Consider the following 19,176-nt stretch of genomic DNA (forward strand, 5'->3'; position numbering starts at 1 on the left):
CCTCATTTCCAGTGAAACACGTTTTTGCCTGAGGCAATCTTGGCACTGCCGCTTGCAAGGTGTCCGGCTGGCAAAGGAGCTCCTTGTGGGATCTTGGCCCTCCAACACAGGTATCATTCAGGAGCAGGGCTCTAGGGAACAGGAGGTGGCCTGTGTATCAAGGCCCTCTTTCACAGCCATGGCGGTACTGGGAATTGCTGCTCTGGTGGGGTTTATTGGCAGGGTTTAGAGGGAAATCTCGGGAAATCGAGAGGTTGCAGCTGAGGCTGGGAAGGTGGATGTCTTACCGGGGATTCCTCTAGCAGGGGGGCAGTGGATCCAGGCAGTAGCAAGAAATGGTCAGGATTTTTAATTAATTTCTTTCTTTCCCTTTCATCCTTTTTTGGATCTTATTTGACAGGGATCTGAAGGAAAAAAAGATTGATGGAGTGCTGTAAGGAGCGAGAGCTCAGCGAATCTGTGCCGTAGCTTGGCTCAGGCGTGCAGTCTGTCGCACGCTTTGCCTGCTGCAGGGTTTGGCTCTCCGTGGCCTCGTAGCTGAGAGACAGAGAGCAAGCCTAGGAGACCTGGAGCACCATAGCATGCTGACCCAGTGCCATGCGGAGACAGCATTTCAGTGCCAAAAGCCACAGAGCGGCGCTTTCCCATTCCTCGGCTCTCGAGCTGAGAGGGCTGTGGCTGAGCTACCTCCTTCGTGCTACCTGGGGATCGACCTTGCGTGTAGACGTGCTCAGTAGTCTCCTGTGAGCCTCTCCTCCCTCTTGTCATCTCCCCAGTGCCGCACAGCTTCCGGGGCATAGCAGCCACTGCCTCAAACACAGTTACAGGGTAAGGCGGCATCTGATGCTGCTTTAGTTCCCGTGTCTCCTGTGGCGCAGGGGCGCGTGGCGGCTGTGGGGCTGCAGTACGTGCAGCGGATGCTGCAGAACACCTCTACGAGCACAGTGGCGGGATGCCCTGATGCCAAAGTGGCACTGTCCCGCACCGCACCCCTGGCATGCAGCAGCGTTAAGTGGCCCTGTCTTCCTCCCTGGCAGCTCCCATGAGAAATACCACGCTCTCGTCAGTGATTTTCAGTGTGGACATGGCATCGGCTACAATTCAGAGTAACCTCCCAGTGCAGAGATGGACCCATAGCTGTGCAAGTCTGTCCTCAGCCCCACAGCTGCTCCCTCCCTGCGCCCTCACCATCTCAGAAATCAGATCTGTGCCCTTTTCCAGAGGCCTCCTTGAACAAGCAACCTCTTACTCCGCAAAGCAGCCTGTGCTCTTCCTCCTACCGGCAGTATTTGATGGGCACTGTTTTGTATGCTTCCAAAAGGCATCAGACACCTGAGGCCCTGTTGTGGCAGGGACATTTATTTCCCTCCATCTGACAGCTGTGGTCTGGTATTGTCGGGAGGCATCTGTCGAAGGATAACGATTAGTCTCACAGCATTTGGTGTCCTGGGAGAAAAAGGTGTGAATTGTGCAAACAGTTTACTGACAGCCTCGTGGATGCGTGTGGCGGCAAAGCTTCAGTACTCTGGAGTGGCACCAGCCTTGCTGCTAACCTGTTCCTCCATCGCGCTGGTGACAGCGAGCTCACTTTGTCACAGATGGTTAAAAGAAGCCCAGTTATAGAAGATATTTTTCTTGGGCAGAACTGTGAGGAGAGCTTTCTAAAAGATGCTTTTTTTCAAGATGGAGCTATCCACTGTTTCCTTGTCACAGTATAGGCTCTGCGGAGAGGCAGAGCCAAAAACCACGGCAGCGCAGAACAGAGGACGCCAGTCCTTCTGCAGAAGAGGTATGATACCTACGCAGCGATTCCTGGGTGGTGGCAGCAGGTTGGTGTCGCCTCCCTCCGTGCCTCTCCTCAGCGTGCGGCAGGCACCGAGCTGCTCAGAAAATCCTCTTCCCCCATGAGCTGCCTGCTCCGCGCTGGCACAGCCCGTGGGCACAGCACAACCCCTTGTCCCCAGCCCTGGGGAAGCAGCGTGAGGATGTCTGCTGCCTTGTAAAGCCTGACTCAAATCCCCGGCCGTGGGGCGTCTGGTAGGGATGCAGCGTGATCAGTCCCGTGCCAGGGCACCAGCCCACCTCGCTGTCTGGCACCATGGGCATGGCATGAGCGATCAGCCTGAAGTCGGGGCCCGACAAATAGAACAAGAAATCCTCTCCTTCCCCAAACCACTCCCTGCTCACTCTCTGCTTGGTATTTGCCATAGAGACTCGGGGCTTGTGTCTCATTTACCTTTCTTAATTATTTCAAATCACAAAGTCGCCAATAAGCTAAGCTGCATTCCTGTGGCTTGTGTGATGGATGTTTATTTGATTTGATTTCTTTTTAAATTATAATGCTTTCTGAATTGGGAATACTTGCACTAAACACACACACACCCCCCCCTTTCCATGCTTGCCCAGACTGCTGCTGGCAGGCGAGCCGCGCTCCTGCTCCGTGGCCATCAATGAAGGCAGCTGGGAGGCTCAGCAGGAGTCGTACAAGCCCACGATGGAGGGACAGGGCTGGGTGGGTGCCCATAGGCCCTGTGGACCACGCGTACCCCGTGACAGGGGGTAAAACACCCACAGCTCTGCTCCACCCCGCAGCACCCCTGGCTTTACCCACCTTGCAAGAATAGTCTTTCAGGGAAACTATTTGTGTCAATTTATTGATGTTTTTAGCAGCCAGGAGATGCTGAGATGAAGATCTGTTGCTGCTCACCACACTGGTGCTCTGCTGTGAGTACTGGGACAAAAAAACCACGTGCATCACCTCCAGCGAGCCCCTCACCGTGGTGTCTGGGAGCTGGAAGCACTACGACACAGGGAGAGGCCTGGTGGGTACCCTGAGCAGCGGGGTGTGCGCAGTGCTGGGTGTGAGCAGTGTGTTCACACCCACGTGTGTTTGCGGCACCGTTCCTGGCCGTTGCGCTCTGCACGTGCCTGAGCCTGGGCGTAGCCCAAGCCTTGCTGGCCCTGCGTCCCTTGTGCCCAGTCCCCGCATGGAGATCACTGGGGGGGGGAGCGGGCAGGGGTTGCCAAGAGCTGGTCCGTTGAGGGCTTTTAAACGGAGGCCTCGGAATTGTTTTTCAGCTGGAACAGGGAGCGAGAAGGGCTGGCAAAGCAGGGGCGTGATGTGTGCGTGTCAGCACGCTGGACCAGCCTCAGCATCGCAGCGCTGGTTGCGTGCGAGCCCAGAGACCTCGGGCTGTGCAGAACGCGCGGATAAGCTGTGACTGACCGGAGGGTGACGGCAGGGCGTGCACGTAACACCGAGGTGATGTGACCTCAGCCACGTCAGGATTTGTGTTTTCGTGTTCATGCACCATGAGTTGTGGTACCCATGCTGCCAGGGGAGAGAGCATCCATGGCACCGCGTGTATGGCACCGGGCAGGTCTGCCCTGCACCGAGCTCCTGGAGCCAGCAGCAAAACAGAGTCTCCTGGCCACAGGAGCTGGGTGCCGAGGCCAGGCTTATCAGCCAGGCTCAAGCCAAGCCCTACTGGGAAGAGCATCTTGTGCTTGCAGCACTTTGGAAAGCGTGAGAGCGTATTTCTGGATGATGCCGGACTGCGGAGCCACGTCTCTGCCCTGTCCCCCATTGACGTGGTGCAGGGATCCCCAAAGCACAGCCCGCGTTTGCCACACAGCCGATACCTTTGGATGCGGGCAGCTCCTCGCAGGCAGCCGGTTACTTAGCGCAGGCATTCGGCGGCTGCAGGAGCGCTTGTTGGGCTCCTTATCGGACCCTTCTCTCTGCAGCCCCGGCAGCTCGTTTGTGGTACGGCGTCTCGTTAAGCAGCTGCACAAGCCCAAAGGCTTCAGGCAGAGCAGTGCACGAGACGGAACAGAAATGCCTGTGGTATCTCTGTAGGATGTAAAGAAATCAGCTGCCGAGCTGAGAAAGGTCAGGCGCAGAAGTCCTTATCTCCCTTCCCGCAAGTAAGGATCATGAGGAAAGCACTCAAACATCACGAGCGTCATGAGAGGGAGTTAAAAAAACATGAGCCGACGTTGTCTGTAAATAAATAACACGTTCTGGGGTTTCATTCTCAGCCTTACCGTTTCGTGCCTTAGAGTTTTGTATTTTTGGGGTTCTTTTTTCTCTGCTTTGAGAAAGGATAAAAACATATTGTTCTATTTTTATTTTTTTTTTTCAAACGCAATTGACAATCTTCGGCAATCATTGGATTCGGGTCCCAACAGGTTTGAATTCAGTAGTAAACACTTATAAGACTTCATATGCTGTGTTCACTGCAGAGGTGGCAGCATTTCCAGGCATGGAGGGGCTGATCTCTACCAAAGTGTGAGTGCTTCCAGTGGTGAAATGCTCTTTGGAACATCTTTGGGCAGAATATATCTCAGTGTTTCTAGAAAGGCAAGTGTTCTGTTGTCTTACTGAGGGCACAGGTGAAAAAGAGGATCAGCTGTCAGACAGTGGCAGGTAGCCCCAGGCTCCTTTGGAAAGCACAGGGACAACATGAGAGCGTCGCAGGGGAAGTTTATTGCTGAACAAAACACCTCCAGGTTATGAAGGAGGCTCTGCCAGATCGTAGCTGCCATCTGGCATTCCAGGTTGTCGGACATGGTTTCATGCACTGAGTGTGGGTCTGGGACCTTTTCGTTTCTGGCTTTGACTTCACCCCAGAGATGCTCTGCCTTGGGCAAAAGACTCAGAAGCACTCTTTGACCTCATTGTTTTGGGGTTTTTTTACAGATCATCAGGGTTGGCATAATCAGGTGCAGCTCTATCATGGGTGGCGATGCTGCCCGTTTTGGTCCTTGGCCCAAACCACTCTGTGTAGATGGAAGTACAGCAGGAGAATCTCCACATGGCCTTGCAGAGCTGGACTCCAGCCCACCCCGTGCTCTGCATAGCTCCCTTCCTCAATTGTGCTCTCTTCACTTTTCCCCTTCTTTGCCGTGCAGGCATCCCCATCCCTCCCGTGCGGTGGTGGTCCCTCTCCCGCTGGCTGCCCTCTTCGTGCCCTGTTGGGTCCCAGGCTGGTCCCATCCCTGCCGGCAGCTCCTCGCCTGCATCTGCCGGAGGTTCCTCTTAGATGCAGCGAGCAAGATCCGCCTGTTAATGCTGGGTTTAGTTGGAGCCACAGATCTTTGCACTCTCTTCTCTTAATTGTCTGTTTCCGGGAATAAAAGAAAAAAATAAACCCCAGCACTCCGCGCAGTGCCATTAACTGGCCATAAAAGTGTTTTGCCGTGGAGAGGCTGGCTGGTCAAGAGGTTTGAGAACAAGATTGGAAACCATCATCTCCTGAGTTTCCAAACTGTTCATGTCACTGAGCCTCTCCGGGGCACAGTGCCTCACCCCATATGTCTCTGTTTACCATCAATAAATAGAGCTATTAATACTGCTGTGCTCCAGGGTGATCTTTTGGACCATAATTAATGTTAAAACTCGCTGAGATCACTCGTTGGAAGAAGCCAGAGAGGTGCAAAGGGCTGCGTACTGCCCGGGCTGCCAGCTTCCACCAGAGCTGAATTTATTGGTGCTGATTCCAAAACGTCTCATTCAAAGTGAGTGGAAATGAAAATCTTTCCGCTAAGGTTTTTGAAAGAGGACTGGTTTCAGGTGAGGTAAAGCAATTTGATTTTTTGTCAAAAAAGAATTTTTGACCAGATTAAAATCACTTTGGTTCTGATGTTTTTTTTCCATTTACATTTTGATTTCTTTTTCTTGTATCGTCTGAGAAAATGATAAAATGAAGGACTTTTTTGTTGATGTATCTTTTAACCCAGGCCTGACCAGTACAGATGCTCTTGCTCTTGACTTTGTTTCTGTTTGTGCTGGGCAGAGGGGGAAAGTGCAGTCAGAGGGCTGAGGCAGGGCTGTAACATTGCCCGAAGGGGAGGATGTGCTTTAACAGCCGCCAAGAGAGATGCTTCCTCCCGACCCCCCGGCGATGGAATAGGTGATGTGGGCACTAATTGCCCAATATTACGATGGTGTTTTGATAAAAGTCTGCCTTTTTCAAGGAAAGTGCTCTGGCACTGATTGCCTCGGAGCTAATGGAGCCTTGCTGAGCCGCTGTGGGCAGAGCAGAGGTTACGCATTAGCTGTGCTCACCCATTTTAAAAAGCAAACACAACCCCACGGGCGCTGCGGCTAAGCAAGTGACCCCGGGATGGGGATGGAGAGCGGCAACCTGCTCGTGAAGCCCTCTTACCCCTTGTTGTGCTTGCGCTGATGAGAAAGAGGAGCGTTGCCCGCTGCTGAGCAGCTGGAGGGGCAGCAGGACTCCTGGGGTCTCTGCCCAGCTCTCCTGCTGCCCAGATCCTCGTCTCGCTGGGGCCAGGATCCCCCCACCCAGAAGTGGGTGCCCCTGTCGGGGGCTCGGAGAGAGAAGGGGTCCATGCTGCCAAGCTGCAGAGACCTTCCCTGCTCGCTGCGGGAGACTCCTTACTCGCCTTGAGCCCCTCGTCTGTTGAAAGGAGGAGGAGGAGGGACGGTGGCACCTCCAGGATGGGATGTGAAGCCCTGAAGTTCGACTCCAGCCCTGAATTTGATATCACCCTATTGCTCTGTTGCTGGCCGTTAATTATAGCGGGAGAACAGCCTGTGTGTGGTACTTGTGAAATTGCGCAGTGCAGACGTCCTTCCTGGTGCTCCCACTCTGAGCAGCGTTCCTTGTAAATTAAGGAAAATGATGTCATGCCAAAGAATTAAATAGCATCTCCTTGGGTGAGCTCAGCGTGTGCATCCCCTGCATGCCCCAGCTCTGTAGAAATGGGAGTTGTCCCTGTACACAAGTGGCTTCCTTGGCAGTCTGCTGGCATCCTTTCAGAGAGCCAGTATTGTTAAGGAGCTAATGCTAATTGCTCAGAGAGAATACGTCCCGTGCTGGGAATTGCTACTGTGCAAATGTCAGCTCTTATCGGCTGCGTGTGAGGTGCGCAGGGAGGAAAGGGGGGGGCTGGTGGTGCTGGTGTGTGGGACGTGGAGAAAGGAGGCATTGCTTCTGTCCCCGTTAGGGATGCCAAGGAGTTAGGACCATTCCTTAAGTAAACATACCTCGGGGTCTCAATCCCGTTTAAGCTTCAGCTGCTTTTATGGTGCTCTTTGCACTCACTTGCAAGAGCTGCTGGGTTTTACCTTAGGATAAGGAACAGGGCTGTGTTATTTCTCTGGAGTGGGTACCCCACCACCAGGCATCTCAGACCTCCGAGGGGCTCAAGCCAACTCCTGCACTTCGTCAAAGCCAGCTCGCATTCCGTGCCTGGCTCGGGGTGGATAAATACGAACCGCTGCCTTTCAGGAGAGTGGATGGAAGATTGTCATTTCTGCTGTGAAGAAGCATTCTCATTTTGGAGCTTGGATACTCTGACCAGGACTCTGAGCATCCCGGGACATTCCATGCAGCCATAGCCTGTTTATTCAGTACTTTGTCTGGTGCAAAAGCCTTATTTTACTGTCAGATGCTCTCTGTTATCTTCAAGTGTGAAATTACCATTCCCACTCTTTTACCAACCCCACCCTGGTGAGGAAATGAGGGAGAAAACCACCTCAAGGGCCGTTCCCAAGACGTGTATGAGCTGTCACTGATTACGGCAGGAGTTACTGCTCCGCTCTCAGGAGGGACGGAGAGGAGCCTGGCTTGCAAATGCCACAGCACTACAATGTTTGCGACGGTGCCTGGCAAAGCAACCCCAGAGGTGTCTGCATCCCTTCGCAGTCAGAAGGGCTCCCAGGGACAGCGCGGGCAGAGGAACACAGCTCTGGAGATGCTGCGTGGGGACGCGGTGGCCTGTTCCCCTGGCCCTGGCTCCTTTCCCTGGGTGCTCTCCTGATCTAAGCCCCAGGCTTGCCTCACATCTCCTTGAGGTGCCAAAACCGACCGATAGGAACCTGGACCACATTTTTCCTTTCTCTTGTGAAGGCTGGTTCCCATAACAACCTGGCGATGTGAGATTGAGGGATAAAGACATTCTTTTCCTTTTCCTTCCTGCCTTCCAGATTTACCCTCTATGCGGTGGATACGCGAGGGAGACACTCAGAGCTGAGCACGGTCACCCTGAGGACAGCCTGCCCGCTGGTAGACGACAGCAAGGCAGAAGGTCAGTGTTCAGACACCTCATTTTCCACAACAAAAGACATTTCCTGCTAATTTTGCTTCTCCTGTATTCATTGTACTCCTGCAAGCCCCTCCAGTCCCTCCTCTCCCCCTATGAAGGCTCCTGTCAATTCACCCATGGGCACGGCGATGTTCATCTGGGGAGGAGTGACAAATTGCAAGAGTGTCCAGGAGCAAAGTCCCCTCGGCTGGGCAGCTGGTGGCTCCCGTAGTCCTGTGCCACGCGGTGCCACGGCGTCCTTCCCCACGCGCGGCAGCGGGAGCCGGTAACGTGTGTTTGGCCCACATCCTCTGGGAAAAGAGAGATCTCTTCTTGTAGGAGCGCGAGAGGCAGCCCTGGTTGTGCTGGGCAGTGAGCAGTGAGGGACACCGCCAGCTCCAGGTGTTTAAAAGGATGCTGGTGGCAGCTGGTTTGATTCTGCAGAACCAAACAGAAACAGAAACACCAATACAAGCCCAAACACTTTTGCACACTTGTGTTTTCCGATTTTGAAACCAATCCCATTTGTTCTCACGCCCAGAGAGCTTTGCTGCTTTTAAATTTAAAGAGATTCTTCTAAATGAAAGGCAGGTTACCTGTTTTCTTTCCTGCTTGCTTTCTGTTTTGAAAAGCACACCAAAGAAAGCTTTGATTAATGCTTTTTTAATGTTACTGATAAGTATTTCCAGAAAAATCGGGCAAACGTGAGACTGAAGAAAAGGAAGGAAAGGGGATTTTGTGCATTTTTCATTTCCAGAGAGAGATCCTTTTCGACAGCAGAGAGTGCACCGACTGGTTTAATCCATCTGAGCTGCTCTAGCAGATACCCACAGTGACGATAGAATGTACTTCTCCCGTTCCTTCACGGGGTATTGCTGGAGTCTTTGGGGCTGCTTCGCTCACGCAGGGCACTGGCCACAGGATCAGCCTAAGGAATTGCGAAATGCTCCCCAGGTCGCCAAACCCTGCTGCAGGCAGCCCCAAGGGACTGGCAGCCATCCCAGATACCCGCCGCTCCTGCCAGCCCTTCGCTCCTCCTCCTGTTTTAGCACCTTCCAGCTGTTCATTAGTCCCCTCTCCTGATCCTTTCCAGAGATAGCTGACAAAATCTACAACCTCTACAACGGCTACACCAGTGGGAAGGAGCAGCAGACGGCCTACAACACGCTGATGGAGGTCTCCGCTTCCATGCTCTTCCGAGTCCAGCACCACTACAACTCCCACTACGAGAAGTTTGGAGACTTCGTCTGGCGCAGTGAGGACGAGCTGGGGCCCAGGTACCTGTCCCTTCCCTGCGTCCTCCCCCGCCCTGCTGCCTGGAGCACCCCTCTGCTTGGCCGTTCTGGAAGTGAACCTCATTGCCTTCTCCTCGTAGCTGAGAGAACTTCCCTTTTGGTGTTCACCAAGCTGTCCTGCCGTCCCCTGGGACTGCCAGGTCCCACTCAGTCTTTGGGATAAATGTTCATGGGACATCTAGCAGCTGGGTGGTCTTTGGATTGGATAATGATAGATGTTGTGGGACATCTAGCAACCAACCTGAAGCAGGTGGGTGATACTGCAGATGAGCTGAGTGTGTTGGAAAAGCTAGAGGGTGAGGAGCAAAGGATGTAAATTCAGCCTGGGACATAGCCAAGGGTGCCAGCAAGCGCACAGCACATCCTCTGTTCCCTATGTACAGCTTTATGCTAGAAATAGTTTCTCTTTACTGTACATTTGATGCTCTGAGGAGGGCTGGGAGAGGACTGTTCCTGGGAGTATGAAGAGCAACCTTTTCAGAGGGGCTGCATCTGCGAATCCCAGATGTCCAGTGAAAGGGGTGGGAGGACTCTGAGAGGTCACAGATCAGGAATAACAGGTCCGTGGACTACATTGCATCCAGGGAGCTGGCAGGGTCTGGCAGTGTCCCAGCAAAGGCCAGGCTGCCACCACCCAGCCCCTTAGGAAACATTCAGCAAGAAATGCTCAGAAGGCCTGGGGCTTGCCCTCCTCCAGAGGTGACCTTGGTCATAGTTTCTTTGGCGGGTTGTTAGTCTCTGGCATGGAGCCACTCTCATCCTTCTCATTGCCTTCCTCCTTCTTTGATGACACTGCAGACTTGCTTGTCCTCTTCAATTGCTCCTCTCTCTATAAATCCCTGGGAACCATCAGCCTCTTCTTACACAGCCTTATTTCCTCCGTTACCTGAGATCCCACACATTTAGTGAAGGATGCTGTCTGGCCTGATGCCTAGACCAAGCCATGAGCTTTGCATGGTGACATTTCAATTGCCCGTATTGCCCGACTCTGTACCAAGCTACATCTGGAGTCAGTGGTCGAAGTGGCTGCTGTCTGCCTTCCTCGCCGAGCCAGATGAGCTCCTAGCGATGCTCGTGTGCCCCTGTTCTGTACTGGAGAAACAGATGACTTGCGGCCAAGGGGAAGCGTCTACAAACGCCACAGCAGCCGGTGCCAGCCTCTTGACAAGAGCAATGCTCTGCCGTCCAGCCTTGCTTCTCAGGGAGCTGGGACAGAAACGGAGGCACTGACGTAGCAGGAGGCGAGGGAGACCTTGCCAAGGGAGGCCATCTCGTAACGCGATTTTAATTGACAGACTGTTCTCCTTCCCAGGGGGACATTCATTTTCGTACCTTGAAATGTTTATCAGATGAGCCTCAGCTTCACAGTAAATGTTCACTCGTAAAACTGAGCGACAAGAGGGAAGTTGATTGCCTCCGTGTAATAAATACATCACACTGGCGTCCTCGTGAGCCCAGTTTCCATGAAAGCCACAGGTTACTGCAAACAGCTGCTCGCGAGAAGACACACTGACAGCCAGATGTCCCAGCCAGACGGTTTGCATTAAGGAAACATTAAAAACTTAGCTCATAGGTGGCCCTAAACCAGGACTTTCTGTGGTCAGCAGCATCTTGGCACCTGGTTCGCCTCATCCTGCAAGTCTCCTTTAGCAACAACCACCCCTTTCCTGCTCCCTCCATTCCTCTTGCAGACACCAGGCGAATCTCACGGCGTTCATTTGTTCCAACAAAACAAGAATCTGTCTAAACGGGTGAAGATTTGATGCTACTGTGCATTCAGCCCTGTGGATCTATGCAGCAAGAGTGCTTCCTGACACAGCGACAGGGAGATTTCTCTGGTTTTTTTTCTCTTTCCTCTATTTTCAGGACAGTTCTTTTGACCATTGCAAGCAGAGCTTGGTTTTTTAGGAAGAGGCGGGGCAAATAATTGAGCCTTCCTTCCGTGCCCTTGCTACCAGCAACAACGGGGTCAGGATGTGGCACCAGCCCAGGGCTTGCGGCGTGTCCTTTGCTGGAGCAAGGCGTGCAGGCAGGCGGCCGGGACGGCTGCAGGGACCGAGTGCCTCTGCAGAGCAGCTGCCTTCTGGTACCGCGGGGAATGCAATGTACCGATGGGAGGCTGTGATAAGAGGCCATCGAGTCCCGGACTCATTGTCCTCTCAGTCGAGGGTCTGACAGACCCAGGTCAGTTTTCAGTAGTCTGGAAAAATTGGAATTTATGACAAAATCACCCCATATGGGATCGCAGCAGCCGGGCAGCCACCCTCTCCCTGTAGCAGCCCTGGGAAGCTCATCCTTCCCTCCAGCCCAGGTATCATTTCTTCTTCGTGCTGCCTCCTTCTCCTTTAGCACCTTCCTCCTAGGTGAGACAGGGCAGCGTTTTGCTGGCTCTAGGTGTGTTTCCATCCCGCACCAGCCATCAAGGGGAGTGCTCGCTGTCCCCTGCGCGATGGGGGACAGACATCCCCGTGGGAGCACACCCAGCTAAGGTGTCTCCTGCTCCTGAGCACGTCCTTGCAGAGCTGCAGCTGGCAGCTAAGGAGCTCGGTGCCCTGTCCCCTGTGCAATCGCTGCACCGCACTCCCTTGCACCGGGGCCGCCAGCTCACGCACGAGCCCTTGGAAAGCGTCCCAGCAGCAGACACCCGTCCCCCTCCCCTTTCCTCTCCCCCGCCGTGCCACGCGGTCCCGCAGAGGGAAGCAGCTGCGTAGAGCCGTCACTATTTTTAAATCCCCCTCTCCATCATTTCTGACTGCGGCTGTGACCTCTGAAATCCGTCACTTCAGTGGAGAGCAGAATCGGTCCCTGGTTGGCGCCGACTTAAAACAACCGTCCCTGTGGCGGGCACGTGGCAGGTGGGAGGGCACCGCTGGCTCACGCCAACGTGGGGACACCCCCCGTCCGGGCTGCGGGGTGAGGGGGAAAGGGGCTGCTTCATCCCTTTTGGGGACGGAGAGCTCAGGGTCTGGCCACAGGCAGCCATGAGAGTGGCTCCCCCCTCGCTCGTTCCCCCGCCGCCCTCTCCCAATTCCCGCCCTTTAATAAGGCAATAAATTGCCGTTTCTGGCAGGGATGAGGTTGGTCAGCGTTTAGGAGGATTTCATTTCCAGTATTTGAAAAGGTGGTCGTTCTGACCCGACAGCCTCCGCAGGGAGCACTTGGGTAATACCCAGGGCTTGATTTACGGTGTTAAATTGGCAGCCCAAGAGCTGCTCCTGTAATTTATTACCCAGCCTTCCCCAGAAAGCCGCTCTCTCTTTCTCACCCCTCCCCTCACCGGCTCTGTCTCTCTTTCTCCTTATTTTTTTTTAAGAGGGAACAGCTGACAACCGAAAGCTAAATCTAACATTCACACGACTTCATTACCCCACTCAAATAAATTGACTCAAAGTGGTGAAACTCGTCAAAACTGGGGCTTTGGCACCGGACACGGAAAGCGAGGGGCCTGATTCCGTCCCTCCCCTGTCACTTCCTTGACCACAGTGCAATGTGTTTTCAGCATCCTTGCAGGGCCAACCCATTCTGTGCTGGATCCCACCCCTTAAACATCGCTCCTGTCCTGGGGCCGGCTGCATCATGCACGACTGCAGATGCAGCAGATGTGTGGAGACCAGCTCCATGAGGAGCCCAGCACGTGAGACAGCAGCAGGTCTGGATGGGTTGACTCCTGGACTTCTTGCCACCTCGAGCTGCTCCTCACACATAGGAATGTTTACCTGAATAGGAGACCTGGGTATGTATCAGGAAGGAAGGACAACGTGGTGATTTTTAGCAAAATCCAGAAGATCATGGAAGTATGGTGGAGCACGTGATGAAAATGGGAAGGTAGAGAAGGCCACGGGAAATGGAGGCAAAGGAATGAGCAGGCTGTGCAGGGGAGAAGTGAGAGGTGGGTGAAGAAAGCTACGAGGGGAGGAGAAAGGTGAAGTGGTGAGAAGGGAGGAGAGGAAGATAAGAGCTTGGCCACGTGTAGGTGCATGCTCTGGAGTCCACCACTTGTCTAGGTGAGGGCCAAGTCATGGTTACCTACTGCTGGGGTTTGCCTCGAGAGCTGGTCATGGCCATGGTTCTTGTCACTCCTGTCTTGCTGTTGGCTGGGAAAGGCCTTGTGATGAGCTGAAGTGGGAACCAATCTGAGGGAAACTCCATGGGTTGCTTGGTTGGCCTTTGGAGGGAAAACTTCCCCACATTGGCCCCGTGGACACCTGCACCAGCACAAGCAGATGGGCAGGGACAGGTTGGGGAAGGGGCAATCCCCCTTTTTGGCAGTAGAGATGCTTTATGACCATGGAGCTATGGCCTTAGAGACATGATGGTTATCTTCTTTGAGGAGGATGATGTTCCAGCAAATGCTCTCCTGCTGAGCACTTGTCAGCTCGCATAAAAGCCCAACCATGGGCCTTGTGCTTGCTCAGCCTTTCCTGAAAAAAAAAAAAAAAGGGAGAGTCAGCACGGATGTTAAGAAACCATTTCTCAGCGTGAGGGTGAGAGGAGCACTGGAAAGGTTGCCACCTCTTGGCTCTAGGAACAGATTAGACTGATATTCATCAGGGCAGCTCGATCCCAGCAAGGAAATGGCACAGATGGTGCCTTCTGGCCCCTTCCAGCACCAGCAAGTGCGATTTGCTGAAGTTTGTTAACTGTAGTGACAGTCCCTGCATGCTTTGATTTGCTGCTGGGCTTAGCTTTAATCAATCCGTCGTTACGGAAAGCACCTAATGCCGTCGCAGAATTTCATAACTTCTTAGTGGCAGGTGTCCAGCAGCGAAGGACCTGTTCTGGCCAGCGAGTCAGGTCTTGACGTGCAGTGGGAGCACCAGACAAGGTGGCTGCTATGGAGAGCAGCATGGGTAGAGGTATTCTGTCAGAGCTGGCCCATGACATCGTTATTATACATGTGTGTAGCTAATGAGGCTCAAATTGCCAATCAGGTTGGCGTTTGTAGACTGAATCGATAGACAGATACCATGTAGGGTTGTTCAAGAAGGACCAGCTCCCTTTGCTCTTCCCTTTCCCTGGAAAGGTGACCCTGAACCCGTTGCCCCCGAGCTCAGGAGGAAGAAGGAAGTTTTCCACGTGCAGGCCTGGAGGAGCAGTGGTTTCCTACAGCCTTTCATCTGGTCTTTGCACTCTGGAGGGAGAGGTCCGTAGCCAATTGGGGATGCTGGGATGCCCTCTTGCCTCCTGCTCTGGCGCTGGGGTGACTCTGACCGGCCCGTCCCCGGCGTCCCGTCCCCAGGTGCCTGCGAGTGTTCGGCCGCATCGGGCTCCCGGCGCTCCCCCCATGGCTGGGAGCTCACAGCACTCAGCTTTCATAACCAAATAATCCCCGTGTTTATGCCTCGCTGACTGACAGCGCTGCCCCTGACATGTCATTATCGGGAATTTACATTCCTGCAGGAACTGCGAAATCCCCCGGCTCCGAATCCAGAGCTTTCCTGTGGCACCAGGGGGAGAGGAAATAATCTGTGATCTTGAGACTTTCAGACCACTGAAGTAAACCCTCTTCCCCTCGCTTTGTTTGATTTAGCGCTTTGCAGACTCCCACGAGGGGATTCGTGGTTTCTTACGGGTTTATTTTGTTTTGTTCTAATGTGTTGTGCTTTTTATTTTTTTCCTTGCTTTTATAGTGTCAGTCCTTTTGGGCCATTTGCCTCCTGGAGACTTGGGAAAACAGGAAAGGGAGGGCTGGGCTCGTCAACTGGGAGCAGTAAGATGCTGGGGGTCTCACCAGGGTGCCTGGGGGTCAGCAGATGCACGTGGTGGTGGTGACCATCCAGCAATGGGCAGGTAGCGTCCCCAGGACACCCAAGCTGTTCTAGTGGGTCAGGCCCGAGGTCCCTCCAGCCTGGTGCTGTGAAACAGTGGATATAGCCTGAACTTCGGGGCCAAATGGAGCTTCCCTGAAACAGGGAAGACAATGTCTTGGGCAATGGGTCTCGTCTGTGTCTCTAGACAAAGCTGGTGGTGGAACTCAGAGGTCCTGGCTCCTGGTCTCCTCTTTGTGTTGCCCACCCTGCTCTGTCTCTACCTCTGTTTGTCCCCTCCAGGAAGGCACACCTGATCCTGAGGAGGCTGGAGAAGGTCAGCAGTCACTGCTCGACCCTGCTACGCAGTGCCTACATCCAGAGCCGCACCGAGACCATGCCCTACTTGTTCTGCCGCAGCGAAGAAGTCCGGCCGCCTGGCATGGTCTGGTACAGCATCCTAAAGGACACCAAAGTAACGTGCGAGGAGAAGATGGTCTCCATGCTGCGCAACACGTACGGAGAGTCCAAGGGGCGGTGAGGGACGGTGCGGGCCTGGAGCTGTGGGAGGCCAAGGGACTCCGAGGAGTCGAGGACTCGTGATGTGCTGAGTGGCTGGTGGGGTTCGGGGTCGGGTGGTGTTCAGAGGGAGTGGAAGGGGACAGCGAGGCCAAACAGGACTTTCTCACGCAGACAGCAGAGAAACAAGAAATCAGCAAGTTGGACTTTAATTTCTTTTCCTTTTTTTTTTTTTAATTTTTAAGAGGAAAAAAAAAGAAGTTACCTAATTTGATTCAGCATAAGAGCCTCTCCTTTTTAATCTTTTCTTACTGAATTTCCTGGACTACGTGCTCCAAAACCCTGGGAGGAGGAGATACCTGCTGAGGGCCAGGGCCAGGCAGAGGGGAGCTCCTGGGCCCAGGGTGACCCCCTCCCTGCCTGCCCCGCTGCCGGGCAGGAGCTGCGGGACGAGGGGCCCTGGTGCCGTGGTGGCCGAGGATGCCAGGAGGAGGTGACGCGGGCGGCCGGCGACACGGCGCTGCCAGCGAAGGTCCCGGAGGGGGATGCCAGGCCGGTGCCAGGACGCTGCAGGCAAACTGGGCTTTTGTACCACTCCGAGTCGACGGAGCGGCTCCGTGCGCAGCCTTCGTTGGCAAGGCTCCCGGCAGCTTGTTCTGTGCATTAAAGATTCATATTAAGTCCACCTTCGCTGCCTCCGTGGTGTTTCTTCCTGACACCGTCTCACCGCCGCTTGGCCCTTCGTAGGGTTTCAGGACCACAGAAGGCATCACCGGTGGCTGTCCCCGTGCTGAGATGGGGTCGTATCTGGAAACCGGCGCTGATCCCAAGAGCTGGATGCGTGGAGAGGAGGGGAAAGTGCAGCTGCTTTGCGTAGGGTCCTCTCCCTGCCCGACACCCAGCTCGGCCGCCGGTCCCGGTGGGAGCTGGAGGCGTGTGGGAAAGCCCGAGAAGGAAGCCAGGGGCTAAAAAGACACGGAGAATCTGGTTTCTTTTACTGTCAGATGTGGGTTAGGCTGGCTCGGGATCCCTGTGGGTAATGGATTTCTCAGCCTGGTAGCCAAACCGAAAGTACAGGAGGGTGAGAGGAGGGGGGTGAAAAAACCAAAAAATCAGATCAGCTCAAAGCTATTGCTTTTTCTTTATAAAGCAAAACAACGAAGCTGGAGGGGCAAAAGGGAACAGTGTGGGTTGAATGAATCAGTTCAGCCAGCCCAAAGCAAATAGTTTTGTTTAGTTTTTCAGGTTATTTAACCCTTTCGCCTAAAAGCAAACAAGCAGGAGGCGAGTTTCAAAATGAAAATGTTTTGAAACCAAACAAAGGTGTGGGATTTCATGTGGAGGAAGTTCAGCCAGAGATGTTTTCTTCTTGAGCTAAACCTATTTGCCTGATTTGCACCCACTCTGGTCATTTTTCCCAAACTGCTCTTCCCCTGCCAACCCCCCCTTCAGTTCTGTCTCTTCATTTGTCTTGAGTCATGTTGATGTTGCACTTTGGGAAGATCTCCAGTACCTGGTCAACATCCTCTGGACTTCACAGAAAACTTTGCCTTGACTGTGGAGCAAGCGCCAAAGCAGCGCAGGTTGCCTGAGGTCTTGATTTTTAAGCTAAATCTCTTTTTTCTGAGGGAGAGGACAGGGACACTGAGGCATCTGGGCTATGGCCGCTGTGTCACTGAGCTGAGCACCAGGACGGTGGAGGGACCGTGATGCCACATGTGTGAAAACCTCTCAGCCCCCAGCACTGCTGCTTCCCGTTAACCATCCCTTTGCCCTTCGGAGGTGGCTGGTGGCCACAGAGGTTGGTTGTGGGGACGAAGGAGATGGCCGTGACTTGCTGCAGGTGAATGCAGACTTTGCATTTACGTGGCCGGCGCTGCCGAGCCCCTGCGTGGCTCTCAGCACCCATCCAGCACCCTGACGGAGGACCGTGAGGAGCAGAGACCGGCGTTCACAGATCTCACACCTCTCTAAACGGGAGACGCTGGTGCGAGGCGATATTTGTTCACCTTTGCTATTGTGTAAAACAAAACTCAGTAAAACCCTTGAAATGCAAATGTGCAGATGTCCCGGCCTGGTGTTCCTGGCACTGCAGCGTTACACCGAGCTGCTTGTTTCCTGGCCTGCCATGACACAGTACACTGCTGGGCTGGGAAAAAACCCCTTAACCTCTCTTCAGAGCCACTGGTGCAGGTGGAGTGGGCCTGATCCTCCCCCGCCCCCGGCAGCTGGAAAGCGTTTGGTGACTCCATCGCCCGGTGGGACGGGTCCTCCGGATGCTCAGGGGGACGTGGGACGGCCCTGTCACTGCTCGCGCTGGGTGCACCTCCAGGTGCTTTGAAGCCATTTTGTTTTCTCAAGGCTCTGGCCCACAGCCGTGCCTTTCCCCGTATTTCACAAATACGGTGTTTTTATTTTGTTTTTGTTTGTTTTTGCTCGGAGATGATTCATTTCTCTTGAAAGCCCCGTGCAGTGTGCTGCGATGGGGAGCAGCTCTGTGGTTTCACTGAAGGTGAGAGTTGATGTTGACTGACCCGACGGACAAATTGCTTGTGTTTTCTGTAACGCGGACTGGAGGCAATCGGAGGTGTGACGGGGCCAATGCTACTCGTGATATTCCTGACCATCATGAGTGTGGTGCTAGGAGTTAGGAATGGAGAAGCCAGGTAAAATACAGGGTGGCTGGCTGGATGCCCTTCAGGACTGGTTTCTCCGCTCTGATCCAGTGAGCTCCCACACTGTGGCATTTTTTTTTTTTGCACCTGAGCTACCCATCCCAGCAGCCTCCCGCGACAGAGCTTGGGGGAAAAGGGCAAAGCCCACAGCATGGGGCTGTTCTACTGCAGATGGTGATGGAAAAGAGACCTTTGACTCCAGTAGCCCGCACTGCTGCTGGGAATAAAACAGGAGAAGCTCAAGGACGGGATGGCTGTGTCTGCGGCAGAGACCAGGGGCTTAATTCTTGCTGCTTACCTTGGAAGGCTGCTGGAGAGCGTCGCTGCGCATCCTTGGTGAGGCTGGCTGTTGCGCACGGGCACGCACACAGAGCGAGTTGTGTGAATATGTACACAGCAGGTGGACGAGTCTAGACTCCGGGCAGGAAGGCTGCGGAGTTTGACAGCTATTAACCTGTCGAGAAGCACACCTCACTCCCAGATCAAAGCCAAAGAGCCTCTGGCTGGTGATGCTACCTGGCGCAGCGTACCCAAGCCAAACAAAACCGAGGAATTCATCGAGGTTACACATTCTCCAGCATGCAGCTGAAAGGAAGGGTCTGTATTTTCTCCCTGGAAACTTTGGAGAATGTAACCCTCTGGCTTTCAAGGTAAACAGTTATAGTCACAGCCTAGCAATGCTGGCAGATGGACCTGTGCCCCGTAGCGTGTGTGCACACACACTGGCATTCCTCTGGCTTCCTTAGGGAAAAGGGATCCTTGCTGCAAAGCAAGTTGCTGCTGCCCCAGGAGCTGGTTCCTCTTGCCAGCCCCTACCACGGCTTTGCTGTGCCACTGGCCGGGCTTTGGCAGCCCAGGGGCTGTCCTGAGCGGGGAGAGCTCCAA

General features: G+C 54.0%; 1 protein-coding gene across 2 annotated transcripts in view; it reads left to right on the forward strand.

Annotated features, from left to right (window-relative positions):
• The window catches only part of ASTN2 (astrotactin 2), a 329,274-nt gene extending 312,973 nt beyond the window's left edge, over positions 1–16,301 (forward strand). For both annotated transcript variants that reach the window (XM_086763491.1, XM_086763492.1), the window contains exons 21-23: positions 7,958–8,058; positions 9,149–9,332; positions 15,401–16,301. In XM_086763491.1, the coding sequence (XP_086619617.1) occupies positions 7,958–8,058; positions 9,149–9,332; positions 15,401–15,638 (523 nt within the window). In that variant the 3' untranslated portion in view covers positions 15,639–16,301. The remainder of the gene's footprint in view (positions 1–7,957; positions 8,059–9,148; positions 9,333–15,400) is intronic.
• Positions 16,302–19,176: the final 2,875 nt, after the last annotated feature.

Source organism: Chlamydotis macqueenii, chromosome 20 (assembly GCF_036417535.1).
Source record: "Chlamydotis macqueenii isolate bChlMac1 chromosome 20, bChlMac1.mat, whole genome shotgun sequence".
Classification (NCBI taxonomy): domain Eukaryota; kingdom Metazoa; phylum Chordata; class Aves; order Otidiformes; family Otididae; genus Chlamydotis; species Chlamydotis macqueenii.